Source organism: Elgaria multicarinata, chromosome 2 (genome assembly GCF_023053635.1).
Source record: "Elgaria multicarinata webbii isolate HBS135686 ecotype San Diego chromosome 2, rElgMul1.1.pri, whole genome shotgun sequence".
Classification (NCBI taxonomy): Eukaryota; Metazoa; Chordata; class Lepidosauria; order Squamata; family Anguidae; genus Elgaria; species Elgaria multicarinata.
The window spans coordinates 43,979,352-43,993,852 of record NC_086172.1 but is presented as its reverse complement, the minus strand read 5'-3'; the positions used below and the strand labels follow the sequence as shown (position 1 = coordinate 43,993,852).

At 41.1% G+C, this 14,501-nt stretch overlaps 1 protein-coding gene across 1 annotated transcript in view; it reads left to right on the top strand.

Annotated features, from left to right (window-relative positions):
• Positions 1 to 2,550: 2,550 nt before the first annotated feature.
• LOC134393279 (collagen alpha-1(XXVIII) chain-like) overlaps positions 2,551 to 14,501 on the top strand; it is a 55,128-nt gene continuing 43,177 nt past the window's right edge. Inside the window, exons 1-6 of the mRNA XM_063118308.1 lie at positions 2,551 to 2,716; positions 3,860 to 4,428; positions 7,012 to 7,032; positions 8,493 to 8,552; positions 10,475 to 10,528; positions 10,898 to 10,942. Coding sequence (XP_062974378.1) covers positions 2,560 to 2,716; positions 3,860 to 4,428; positions 7,012 to 7,032; positions 8,493 to 8,552; positions 10,475 to 10,528; positions 10,898 to 10,942 — 906 coding nt within the window. The 5' untranslated portion in view covers positions 2,551 to 2,559. The remainder of the gene's footprint in view (positions 2,717 to 3,859; positions 4,429 to 7,011; positions 7,033 to 8,492; positions 8,553 to 10,474; positions 10,529 to 10,897; positions 10,943 to 14,501) is intronic.

Genomic DNA, 14,501 nt, shown 5'->3' with positions numbered 1-14,501 from the left:
AGACGCCATTGATTGTAAGACGCACACTAATTTCAGTACCACCAACAGAAAAAAAAAAGCTTTGATTCTAAGAAATAATAAACGCACCCGCAATTCTAAGACGCACCCCATTTTTAGAGATGTTTATATGGGGGGGAAATGCGTCTTAGAATCGAAGAAATACGGTATGTGGCTCAATAGCTGACAGGCAGCCAGTGCAGTTCTTTTAACAAAGGTGTTATGTGAGCATAGCTAGGTGTCCCAATAAGCACCTTAGCTGCTGCATTCTGTACTAGCTGCAGCTTCTGAACCATGCATGAGGGCAGCCTCACATGGAGTGCATTGCACTAGTCTAATCGTGAGGTTAGCAATTCTGAGTTTACCTATCAGACCTCACGTACATTTTCTTAATAAAGAATCTAGAGTTACCAAATAACAATTAAAGATAACATTCATTAACCACCCCTTCAACCTGTAGATAACTGCATTCATCTAAACGTTGATTCTGTTCCAACAACATTTATTTTCCGCCTATCCAGTTCTCAAGAAAGATGACCTAGGATGCACTTCATGTTAACCTTAACTCTTTCAGAAGAACGGGTTGTACATATTCAATGGCTTCAGCACAGGTAAGTTTGTTCACATATCAGACTTCTCCGCATGATTTTTCTCACATATGCTACAGAAGCAGTTCCTTACTCCCTAGCCAATAGATCAGAATGAAAATCTTCAAACCCCCCCCCCCCGCACTCCCTAATTAAGTTAAACAATCCTGTCATGAAAACCAGGGAGGGAAATAAAGCTTTAGCGATATTGCCAATACTACATTTACCTATTCCAAAACAAGTGTGAATATATGTGCCTGGGAGGAGATCTAGCTTTGGACTGGGGGAGTGGTCTCTTTCCTTTGTCCCACTCTCTTCTTCTTCGCCTCCTTCTTCTTGTACTGCTCACCCTTCCATTCCCACCCCTCTTCATTGCCAGAGTGAAGGGATAATAACCGACGCAGCAACATCATCAGGCAGAAGTTCCTTTGCCTAGACACAGCATTCACCCTCCATTGCATTCATTAAGACAGAAAAGAGGTAAGACTCTTTCCTCCCTATCCCACCCTCAACGTTGTCGGAGTGTAAGCTGTACAAGAATGATAGGCATCAGCCTTTTAAGAGAGAGATGGATTTCTGCAGGCTTTGATTAGTAATTCCTTTTACCCTGAGATCAGATGAGGCAAAAGGCACGGTGGCGATTTATGTGTCCAGTGATACTTATTGCCACTGACGTTTCTCATGTGACTGGTGGTACTTTGTCTCTGTTTAGCTGGGACTGGTGTGTGTCGATTTTGGGCAAGGTCTGAACAAGGAGTGGCACAACTCCTTGAGAAACTCTTCTCGAGTGGCTTGCCACCAGCAATCCATTACAAGCCAGCAAGGGAAACTGTAAAACTGTAATTGGAGGACTTAAACAAAGACGCTTGTGTGAATGTCATTTCCATTTAATTGTGATCGGTCTTTACAAACAGCTATCTGGGGGTGAAATGTACCTTTTAAATTGATTAGCATACTGGTGTTTATTATAGAATCAGGTGTTTATTATAGAATCAGATCCTTGACCTTAATTTTGGCATCAAAGGCTGGGCTTTTCTGTAGATAGCACATGCATATTGATACAAATTGATTTGCAGGTGTAGTTGGATAAATCTCTCGTATCCCTGGCTGTGGTTGTACAAGTTTCAACCTGTGCTATAACCTCAGCCTATGGGACGCATGCAAGTAGAGCTGCATAGCTCTGCCCATCTGCCTCTCAGTCCCAGACTAGACCTCTTTATTATACGTTTTGCTACTTGCAGTGTTCTGGCAGTTGTGTGGTATATACATTATGGAAACAACACAGTATGGTTCAGTGCAGCCTTCCTCAACTGGGTGCCCTCCAGATGTGTTGGATTACAATTCCTATTATCCTCACACCAACATATCTGGAGAATACCTGGTTGAAAAAAGCTGGTCAAGTGGCTAGAACATAATAAATCCTTGGGCAGCCATGAAGCATTCTGGGTGGTCTAGTGGAGGTCACTCTCTTTCTGCCTACCTTGTAGGACTGTTGTAAATTACTTCACAAATGTATAAACTGTCTTAAAAAGTAGAAGTTGTAAAGAGATCAAGCTTGTAGTCTACAGCCTGTGAGGCTGAGGGGGGAAATGAACCTGTGGGTGATGAGGGAGTGGGGGAATTAAATATAACCTGTACAAGTCACCCATAAGCTCCTTGGAGGAAGGGTATAAATTTGCCAAATAAAATATTAAATTATGGGGTGTTTTTTAGCCTTCCTGGAAATACTGTTAATGTACACACTGGTGTCAATGCAATTGACAAGTGCGTAATCTAATTTTCTAAGAAATGTTAAATAAATTGATCACTTACTTTACTGTAAGAATGTGGAATGAATGACTGCCTTATAGAATATGCATGTATACTTTGGTTAAGATTGTAACAAGGGTGGTCTGTGTTGCTCTCTCTTTGCAAGTACGTAGACAGCTTTTTGAAATCACTATTTCTTGTGTCTTTTGGGAAAACAAAGTGAACAATGTTCTCCAGATTATGGTGGCTTTTGTTTCTGCTGGACCACCACATATCTTTGGCACAAAACACCAATGAAGAGAAGAGAAATGGAGTAAGAAAACAGAAGTCCAAACCTTTCCTTTCAAACGCAGTAGAAAAATATCCCAGTTCAAGTGACCAAGGTGATTATTCCAAAATTTATTTTCCCTTGCAGGAGGTGAGTTGCTTTGAAGTATGCAGGCTGTCTGAGAGTCTGAACACATTTATGGGAAAATGTCATAGCTGAGAGGCAGAGCGCTTGCTCTGAATGCAAAAGGTCTTAAGGGTTCAGTTCTAAGAATCTTTAGGTATGGCAGAGAAAGTCTTGTCTAAACAGGAGAACCACTGCCCCTCAGAATGAACAATACTGAGTTAAATGGACCAATGGTCTGACTCTCTATAAGGTAGCTAAGGGAGGAATATGCCCACTCTATTCCTCTCAGTGGCGCTGCCCCAGAGCAGCAGGGAGGAGGCAGATGTATAACTGTGTCCCGGCCTACAAATCTCCAGTGGCTTCAAACTGTATGGACTGCAAAGCTATGCGTTATTAGGGAAGTCTGCCCCTACTGGTTGGAGATGTTAATGCAGTATTCAACCACATGGACACAATTAAACTAATTCAACTAATTAATGCATTTTAAGAACAAAACAACTGATGTGCATACCCCAGAACATGCACTTATTAGGCATGGGAAGTTTTAAGTGTCTAGATTTTACAATGTTGGTACAGTGGCACTGATGGACAGACGAACTGCTATTGTTCATCATCATCATCATCATCATCATCATCATCATCATCATCATCATCATTATTTATAACCTACTCTTCAGCCAGGAAGGCTCCCAGAGTGGCTACATATCAATTAAAACAAGACAGACCCTTCTATTGGGTTTATGATAATAAAAGGCCTACACAAAAAGAAAAATGACGTGCGGGGAGGGGGGAGCAGAGAGGAAAACAAGAAAGCCAGGTAACAATTCTGAATATGACCCTTCTACTTGCAACCCCCTGTGCCACCTCCCGGGCTGTTCCGCAGGTCCCCCAAACCTCTCGAGTAGCTTTTCAGCTGGCATAGAGGGCTGCAGGGAGAAGGACATAAGAGCCGTCAATGTGCAATGTGTGTATGTGTGGGTGGGTGGGTGGGGGAGCATTTTTAAAATCATCCTTGGTGATTTTGATAGTAGTATTCCAAGCATCTGGTTGGTATGATATGAGTAATGTTCTCTGTGTTCAATGAGTTACTAATTTGATGAGATTTCTTTACCTGACATTGCATTATTTCTAGATGAAGACTGCATTCTGGAAATGGCTTTCCTCCTGGACAGCTCAGAGAGTGCGAAGAACTTCAACCACGAACAGCAGAAAGCATTTGTCTTGGAGACTGTGGACAGAATGAAAGGCCTGCAACTCACCTCTGGCCGTACCTTGAGCTGGAGGATGGCCTTGCTTCAGTATAGCAGCACAGTCCTCATTGAACAAACTTTCAGGGACTGGAAGGGCCCGGATGCCTTTAAATCTCGTATCGCTCCCATAACGCACATCGGCCACGGCACCTATACCACGTATGCCATCACCAACCTCACGCAGCTTTACATGACTGAAGGGACTCACGGCAGCGTGAAAGTTGCTGTGCTGTTGACAGACGGAGTGGACCATCCGAGAAACCCAGACATTTTTTCAGCTACTGCCGATGCTAAACACCAAGGTATCGTGTTCTTCACAGTGGGAATGACCAGAGTGGCTGAGGAGGTGGCCAATGCTGCCAAGCTGCGGCTTCTGGCCAGTGTTCCAGCATCCAGGTTTGTCTTCAATCTGCAGGAGAAAGGAGTTGTGGAGAGAATACTCAAAGAAATGGTAGGGATAAAGATTTCAGTGGGGCCTATATATATAAAGCATATATTACATTTATGGGATGTACTATGCACTTCTAGTATTATAATAATCGGTTGTATCCAACTGTCATACGAGAGGAGAAGCCACTTGTGTTTTTTATGATGCACATCTTGGATTTGCTTTTATTCAGAAGGCCAGATCCTCAGTGAGGAACTTTCAAGGTTTTAGACTACAATAAGGATGAGCTCTGTCAAAGAGATTTAATAGCCCTTGGATATATTCTCTTTTTAATTTTACTGCAATTTTCACTTAACATGCTCAGAGCTCAACCACCATTTTGCTGGTACAAACATGTAACACCAGCCCCCTTTCTCCCTTCCACCCATGAAAAGTTCTTTCTGTTTTGATTGGTGTCCCTTAACTTCTTTAGGTGTCTTTGTTTAAGCTTCTGATGGTCTGATTTGTATTTATAGCCAGATATGGCAGTGACAAAAGCCCTTCAGACACTTTTCTTTGTCCTTCAGATCTAGTTTCAGTTCTTTGCACTGTGGAGACCAGAGGTCTAACTCATTTACCCACATATCTTCTGGGGCCTGTAAATCCTATTTGTCGGACTGGCTGTCCCTGGAATTTTAATGTCCCTCTTTCAACACTTGTCCTTCCTTTTTACTTCCACTGAGATGCCAGCAGGAACTAAGAAACTCTGGGACTTGTAGTTCCTGAGAGAGCATATCAGATAGGGTGGCACACTTCTCTCAAATGACAAATCCTAGAGTTTCCTGCACATTTTTATTTATTTATTTGTTTATTACACTTATATACCGCTCCCATAGCCAGGGCTCTCTGGGCGGTTTACAGAATGCTTTTATCTCTCTTTCTCTTCTACAGAAAGGCCTGAACCAGCAGCTCACTATTCAGAATGTTGTTTCTTTTGTTCTAATACTGCTTCAGTTGGCTCCATCAAACCTCCCAAGAGCTGAATACTCCATATAGATACAGGGAAATAAATTCACATAAACATTCTTTTCAATTTAGCTTTAAGGTTTTTACCCTCATGTTAAGGGGCTTGCAGCCTTGGACGAAGTGTTCCTCCACCCATGCCCCCATGCTTGGGCCAGGGGAACACATAGCTGACATGACGATGCAGTTTTATACCTGTACATTTTACACTGAAGTTCTCATTCATGGCTTTTAATTCTCAGCCTGGCAGTATCTTTCTGTAGAACTAAGACCAGCCTTCCTCCAAACCAGCACCTTATAGATATCTTGGACTACAACTCCCATCATCCCAGATGGGAATTGTAATCCAACACATCGGGTGTGGGGCTCACCAGGTTGGGGAAGGTTGACACAAGCTGTTTCACATCACATTTTAGGATTTGGAAATCTGTGGTGTTTCTGTAGTTTTGTGATTAAAACTCACCAGTCAACTGAACCTGTTGGGGCAGCAGGGCAGGGCCCAGTTGCTCACATACTGCTAGGTAAACCCACTCCCGTTAAACTTTGAATCATTTAAAGTTGAATCATCACCCCCTGGTTTCAGGAGACCCTAAGTACAACTCTTCATGCCCCATTTCAGGCCAAAATACTTATGGCTTAACACTAGCGGGGAAATCCAGCCCTTTGTGGGCTTGTTGGATTTTCCTGGAGCCCCCAGGCTTGGCTTGCAAGCCAAAACATTGGCTTTTCCCCAGAAACTGGGAATTTAATCGTTTCTCTGCCCTAAAACTGCTATTTCCTCACGATCCCCAATGTGGTTGCAACGGGCACAGTTTGCAAAAATTGTGGTCCTAATGTGTTTCATTTGCACAAAGTTCGGCTGTAAATTGTGCAAATTTGCGGGATTTGTGCAAATTATGCAAATTTGTGTGATTTACAGCCCTAACTTGTGCAATTTTTTTTAACATACAAAAAAAGTCTTTACAAGCTGTTCTTACTTGTTACGCAGTGAGTCAGGCCGGCTGGCGGAAGACAGCACAGACTCCAAAAGTTCATCAAGCTCCACCCCAGCCTCATTCCTCTGACTTCCCTATTCAACACTAAATTTTGTTAAATTATTTGAGTATCTGAGTGAACGCTATTTAAACCCAGGATTCAGTTATTCACCCTTTTGGGGGAGTAAAGAGAAGGTCCCCTTACATATTACTTCTCTGAAGGGGCAAAATGTGTTGAAAGGAAGTGCAGAGCTTTGCCTATAGCCCCTCCCTGCCCCATCCATGTATTAGTGTGGTTCTCTGAGACAGGGAAGCCAATGGCCATGATGGCTGGTAATTGTGGGAGTTGCAGTCCAACACATCTGGAGGGCACCAGGTTGGGGAAGGCGGCCTTCGAAGCTTTGAACATAGCAGGCAATAATCAAGAAGTGAAATTTTCAGTTCTTGTGTTGATCAGGTAAGTTTCTGTTGTATAATCTTTGCCTATTATGTAACTGTTAAAAGCACAGATATTTTGTCAGTTAAAAAAAAAAGGTAATGAAACGGTATCACAATATTCAGGCCTGTGACATTACTGAAATAATCTTCCAGCTATCAAAACATCCTTTTTTCACTATTTATTGAAGTATGCTTAAGTTCTAATTTTGTTTGCACTTATCTGTCTCCACAGAAAGATCTGGCAGAAGAAGGGGTAAGTCTTATTTCTGGATGGGGAAAATTGAATCATGAAAAAAAAAACTTGTGAATTCAAGTGATGATGCAACAATGAATTATGTTGGCAAAATTATAATCTGGTTTTACTGCAAGACTGTGCCATTTTACCTGTCAGAAGCCACCCTGAGTAATGTCTATGCGTTGGAAGGATGGGATATAAATGTGCAAAATATCATATCTGTAATACAGAATGAACTGAAAAACAAGAAAATCTCTTGTTCAGTGGCAATTGTTACTAAAAAGTACAATAAGGAAATATAAACTTGTTTACTCTTTCATGCACCTTACATCTTCTAATTTATGGGTAGGCAACCTATAGCTCATGGGCTAGATCAGGCAAATGGTGGTTTCCAATGCCCACAGAGGCTTGGGCACCTTCTGCAGGCCCTCCTGAAGCCCTATCCTTTGGCCTGGGGTTTGGCAAGATGAATATCCTTGTTACCTCTGACCTGTTACTGCAATATTTTGAATGTATTATATAATTTACATGGAATGGGCAGAACCGCTGTGACGTCTGTCAGAGGGGCAGGGATGCCTCTCTGCTAGTGGAGATGAACTTTGCCAGCAGGGAAGCACCTTTGCCTCAGGAGCCCCAGTTATGCCCACAGAAAGCTCCATCAGGAGTGCAGAACTAAGTCTGGCCCTCATGGGATCCCAATCTGGCCCTCCGGCGTCCCCCAGATAGCCATGCCCCATCCCCATGGTCCACCGACTTTCCTTGACTCACCAATCATTTGGTGGTTTCCTGACCTTTATGCCATTTTTTCCCATTCTAAAAGGTTGAATGCCTCTCCTAAAGCTTCGTTACTGGCAATAGGAGCTTTAAGCGAAAGCACCCTGGTGTTTTTGGTATTCTGACCCCACCCCTTTTGCCTTTAGCCCCACCTACCACTTGCCCCACCCCCCAAAAGTTTCTCCCGAATGGAATTTGGCCCTCAGGCTGAGAGAGGTTCTGCACCCCAGATGTCCACCTATTGCTAGTGGTGTTCTAGTCGGCAATAGCTGGCATTAAGGCTCCCAAACAGGGTGTTCCATAGGAGCTTTACATCACATAGTCATTTGAACTTTGCTACAAATATGCCTTGGTTCCCACAACAGTCTGAAATAGAGATATTTGTAAATTTCTCACTTAAACTGAGGGGGGAAATGAAATTCTATACCTGTTAGAAAGCTGAAAGTTGAGCAAGGGAATAATGGCTTCAAGATCTGAAAGGAAAATAAAAGTTTTGACTGTGTTATGGGGAAATTAGTGGAAACATTTGATAAAGGACAAGAGAAGTTAAAATCCAGTTTTAGTATTGGAAAGTGCGAGAATGCTGTTTCCAAATCACATCTTCCCTGCTTTTAATAAATAAATAATCAGAAAATGAAAGAGGTGTTGATCATTCTGGATAGATTAAGTTGACGATTAATTTGTGTGGTTCTTTTTGTTCAAAGTGTCCCCAGCCTCCTATATGTAACTGTGAAAAAGGAGAAAGGGGTGTTCCTGGCCCTGCTGTAAGTAGCAATTCTTTTTAATTGACCTGCATCTTATGCTTAATTTTGATTATGAATAGGGATTATTTGGGGTAGTGACATTTTATTAATTAATTGATGCCTGATTCATGAAGAGAGAATCACTGTGTGATCCAGACACACACACACACACACACACACACACACACACACACCATTCACATATGACAGGGTTTCTGATTTCTTAGAGTAGGGATAGAGAAGGTGTGGTTCTCCATAAGTTGTCAGATTGCAACTCCCATATGCCCTCTGTGCATACAGCTGTCCAGATAGGGACTTTATATGCATGAGGCTGGATCCAGACTTAGTCATGCTTAGAGTAGAGCCACTGAAATCAATGGATTCTAAGAGCTCCATCAGATAAGCATTTTATTGCACACTCGTTGCTGGGCACTCATAGATTTTCGCAGGTCCCTCTCACGATGTTGTCTGCCTCCTGTGCGCTTCCCACCCCTTCTGACCTTCCTTGCGCAACAAAAAAACCCAGAGAAAGTCCGATATATTTTTAAACACAGAAGTTGCCGCTACCGCCTGCTGTGTACAGGAGAAGCAGCACAATTAGAATGGCTGACTGAATCGGCCTCGTGCATGTTGCTTACTTCCTCTTTCAAAAGAGGAAGTAATGAGCAATGAAAACAGGGGCAGAGAAGTACGGTAGGGAAGCGTGATTTCCCCCGTCTGATGGAGCTCTCAGTTTCTTACGAAAAAGTTAAGTCCCATTGATTTCTATGGGCCTATTCTAAGCCTACCTATGTCTGCATCCAACCTTTTACGTGTATCCTCAGCTCAGGAGTGAGAGCCTCCGCTCACATTGCCACTCCCATAGAACTCAATAGACACTTGCAAGTGAATATGCACAGGAATGAGCTGCACTTCCTATGCACATAAAGCAGCAGCAAGGACTATTAGAAACCATGACTACAAGACTTTTTATAAATAGCATAAAACTTCAAAGTAACCTTTCCTTATTATTCTGCCAAAATAACCAAATAGTTCCTTTTCACCCTTCTTTTCTGTAATGATAAAAGAGGATGTGTGTCTGTCTGTCTCTCCACCCATCAGCACCGTAGCACCAAGACCTAGACACCTAAAACTTAGCATGCTTATTAAGTAGGCCCTAAGGGTATGCACCCCAAGGTTATTTTGATTTGAAAGCACATTAATGAATTTTAATTAATTAAAATATGTCCATGTGGTTGAAGCCTGCAGTGACAACTCCAGCCATTAGGGGTAGACTTCCCTAACCAGCACATAGCTTTGCAGTCCATACAGTTTGAAGCCAGGGGACATTAGTGGGCCCTGAGACAGAGTTATATGCCCCCACTCAGGGGGATGGGATGAACAGTTCCCTTCCTCAGGGGTCAGTAGGGGTGCATCATGGCAGGGTGCCAGTGGGCATAATTTCATTCAGACAGGGATAGCAAAATGTGTTCAACTCTGACAGCTGTGTAAGTTTACTTGAAGGCTTTGCTGTATCAAGCTAAAAGATATTTCAACCCGTATGAAGCTGGGTCGGTTCACTAGTTTTAGAATAACTCTATGCTGGATTTTAAATATAGTTTAAAGAGAAAATGTGATGTTCATGAAAACAGTCTTCTTATCTACTTGACAAGCTGTTTGAAAACTATAAGAATGGTACTTACATGTTCAATGGCCAGGATTAATGTGAATGAGCATTCCCACCAATATAGGTATTCCATTTGCATGGCAAATATGATTCAAGCAAGAGCTTCTTTAAACTTCCTGTACGGACAAAAATCCTTAAAATGTGGTCACTTTCCTCCTGGTTATGCAATCATTTTCTTAAGAGCAACAATATAAAGCTGTTAACAGTGTAATTAACTGAGGAAATTGGAAAAAAGGCACCTCATTAACATCTGTCTGTTGTTGTTTTTTGCTTCTAGGGTAAAAAGGGCCGTCCCGGTGATGATGGAGTTCCTGGACCAAAGGGAGTGAAGGTAACCTGACACTTGATAGATTATTATAATACCCTTTGGTTAAAATTAGTCATTTAGAAACAAGCTTGTTGAAGTAAACACATATTCAGTCAGAACATGATCAAGTTTAAAACTGAGATTGTATAAATAAATCTAAGTTAAAACTGTATTTCAAGTTCCTGAATATGATTTATGTTTTGTTTTGAATGTGGGTCTAGATTGGACTGGAGGCTCTGTCTTCCCTTTCTGTATTTAGCAGTACAGAATTCATTCTTAACTCAAATGAAGTGTAGGACAACCTTTTCACTGATTTCAGAAGTTTTGAGCATTGCATTGTAAAATAATAATAATAATAATAATACAATAATAATAACAGGTTGATGCTTCTAGGGGGAGCCAGGCCTAAATGGAATTCCAGGAAGAGATGGAACTGAGGTAAAAAAAATGTTTTTATTATGCATTCACTTGCTTTGAGGGAAACAGCTAAGTCCTTTAAACACACACACATACACACACAATACGATAAACATGTTAAGTATATGAAAAGAAATACTTGCTTAGTCATTAAAATTGTGTGTGTATGGCTATCTCAGGGTTAAACAGAGAAAGTATATCTGTGGGCAATTACCTTGAGATAGAGGCTGTTCTGGGAACCTTGCCAAGATTCTAAGTTAGCCTCATCACAGCTGTATGTAATGTAGATAAGAATTGTGTAGATCTGTATATAGTTTCTCACTTGTGTAAAATGGAACTGATCACTGCTTACTGATCACTGCTCTATGATCACTGCTCTCTGTGTATGCCTCAGTGTGCTGATCTGAACTGAACTGCACAGAAGCCTGAAGGAAATAAACCAGCTCTGCTGTGTAAGACCTGCGTGATGTGTGTTTGTTTCTGAGCACAAACAGAGTTCCAGAGGGAGAAAAGTTCTGGCACAATAACCCAACAAAGGTTATGGGCCCAGGACAGTCCAGGAAGCCTACGCCAGCTTAACCCAGGCAGAAGAACCAGAACTTGGTGGGAACGGTGCAGTATCAGAACCAGGAGTCTGCTAAAACAGAAAACTGTTGATGAAGGAAGACATCAAGCTGAAGCCAGTGCTGCAAAGTGAGGAAAAATCTCAGTCGGCTGACTCTGAGGAGGACTCTGAGCAGGAGGACGGTGAGATACAAATTCCTAAAGCAGAGGAAATGGCAGGAGCTAATATGTCTGGTTTGCATCAATTGTTAGAAAAGCTGAATGACTCTAACTATGCATTATGGTCTTACAAAATGCAAATGTATCTGATTCAGGCTGAACTGTAGTATGTAGTCACAGAGGATCCACCAGATAGAGCAGATCCGCAAAATGCTAAATGGTTTAAGGACGATGCAAAAGCAATGGCAGTTATTGCATTAGCTGTGGAAGACTCTCAAATTTCCTTCATTCAGTTTTTGAATACATCAAAAGAGTGCTGGAATGCGCTACAAGCTGTATATCAAAGAGAAACAGCAGGCAGTAAAATAATTCTAACCCGGAAGCTGTATGGAATGAAGCTAAAACCAGGGGAGTCTATGTCAAACCATTTGAAAAGCATGAGAGAAATCTTCAATCAACTCAGGGCACGAGGGATGGAGTTTACAACTATACACCAAGTCTATGTGATTTTGTCAAGTCTTGATTCATCGTACGACGCGGTTGTCACCATGATGGAAAGTCAAGAGGAGAAAAATTTAACCCTCGAGTATGTAGCTGGAAAACTACTGGAAACCTATGAAAGAAGACAAGCTTCAAAACAACAGAGCTTTAAACATCCTGTGGCTGAATTTCAACAAAGCCATAAATCTTCTGATGTGGTGGCTGCATTAAAGGCAAGGAAATGCTTTAATTGTGGTTCCACAGGACACTTAAGGCGGGATTGCAACAACAAGAAGAAAAAGCAGTCAACAGCAAAGTGGAGAGAAGAAAACAACATGAATGAAGCTGAATCAACAAAGAAGTGTCTTCTAGCAAGAGTCAAAGAGACAATGAATCCTTGGTTTTTGGACTCTGGGGCTTCAATAAGTATGGCAAAAGACAAACTTTCATTTGTAACCTTGGAAACTTCTACTTCAGAGCAAAAGTGTGTTACCCTTGCAAATGGAACAAAAATCCAGATTTGTGGTGTGGGTAATGTATATTTTGATTGTCTGGGAGTTGAACTACAAAGTGTTTTATATGTACCAGAATTAGAAACAAACCTTCTAAGTGTGTTTCAGTTAACAGAAATGGGGTATGAGGTTTGTTTTACTGAAGAAAATTGTACTATAAAACAGGGAAACAAGGTGTGTGTGCAGGGAATAATGAAAGAATCTTTGTATGTAATTAATACTTGTACAGAAAATGAAGTTGTAGCCAGCAAAGTCACAACAAAAACAATAGCCAATTGCAAACCACACCAAGAGTGTATCCATTTAACTCATAAAAGGTTTGGTCATGCTAACTATAAAACAATTTCTAAGATTCCAGAATTGTGTGAAGGGGTGAAAATCAAACCATGTTCTAACTATGTAGAATGTAATGTATGCAGTGAAACCAAGTGTCATAAGTCAAACATTCCAAAACATAGTGAGAGAACAACAAAAAGAATTTTTGAATTAATTCATGCAGATCTTGCAGGTCCTTTTGAGACAAGTCAAGGAGGAAACAGATTTTTCTTGTCTATTGTTGATGATTACAGTAGATTTGGATTTGTGTATGTGTTAAAACAGAAGAGTGAAACTTTTGGAAAGTTTAAAGCCTTTGTTAAGTGGAGTAAAAATAGATTTAAAGAACCTATAGCTAATCTAAGAACGGACCGGGGAGGTGAATTTCTCAGCAACCAATTAAAAAAATTCCTCAGTGATGAGGGTATACAACATGACCTTACTGCTCCATATTCACCATTTCAAAATGGAGTTGCAGAAAGGAAAAACAGAACCTTGCAGAACATGTTAAGAGCTCTATTGAAAGAGTCAGGATTGTCTAACCTGTTCTGGGCAGAAGCTTTGTCCACCTCAAATTATTTGTTAAACAGGCTTTACCACTCTGTACATGAAAAAACTCCATATGAAATGTTTTACAAAAGAAAACCTAGAGTGTCACATATAAGGGTTTTTGGAAGTAAATGTTTTGCTCATGTTCAGAAAGAAAACAGACCAGGAAAGCTAGCTCAAAGAGGTTTGGAATGTAAACTGTTGGGATATGATACACAAACAAAAGGCTATCGTTTGTGGTCTCCATATCACAAAAGTGTAATTGTGAGCAGAGATGTAGTTTTTCATGAACAAATGCAGGAAACAAAACAGTATGTAAGTTTGCCTGTAGAACAGAAAGCTGTAGAAACAGAAGAAATTCCTGAACAATCTCAGCAAGAGAGGGAGGGGGAAGAAACTGTAAAGGAGGAAACTGTGCCTGTAACTATGCCAAAGCGACCAGAAAGGGAACGCAAAGCTCCAATTCGTTATTCAGATGAATACCAAAGCAAACAGGTTTCTCATAGAGCTTTACTAATAGCCTATGAACCTACTTCATTTGAGGAAATTCAGGAAATGGAACCTACAGAAGCTCAGGGCTGGCATGAAGCAATGTCAGAGGAAATCAGAGCAATGGAAAAAAATGAAACGTGGGAGCTAGTACCTTTACCTGAAGGTCGTAAAGCCATTACCTGTAAATGGGTATTCAAAGTAAAACAAAATGAGAAAGGACAGGTGGAACGTTACAGAGCAAGATTGGTAGCAAGAGGATTTGCTCAAAAATATCTAATAGATTTTGAAGAAGTTTATGCACCTACAACAAAATACTCAAGTGTAAAACTTTTGTTAAAAATTGCAGCAGAAAAACAATTGAATGTATTTCATTTTGACATCAAAACAGCTTTCTTATATGGAGATTTAACAGAGGAAATTTACATGACTCAACCAAAAGGTTTTGTTAAAAATCCAGGGTTAGTTTGTAAATTGAAAAAATCCATATATGGTTTGAGGCAAGCAGCAAG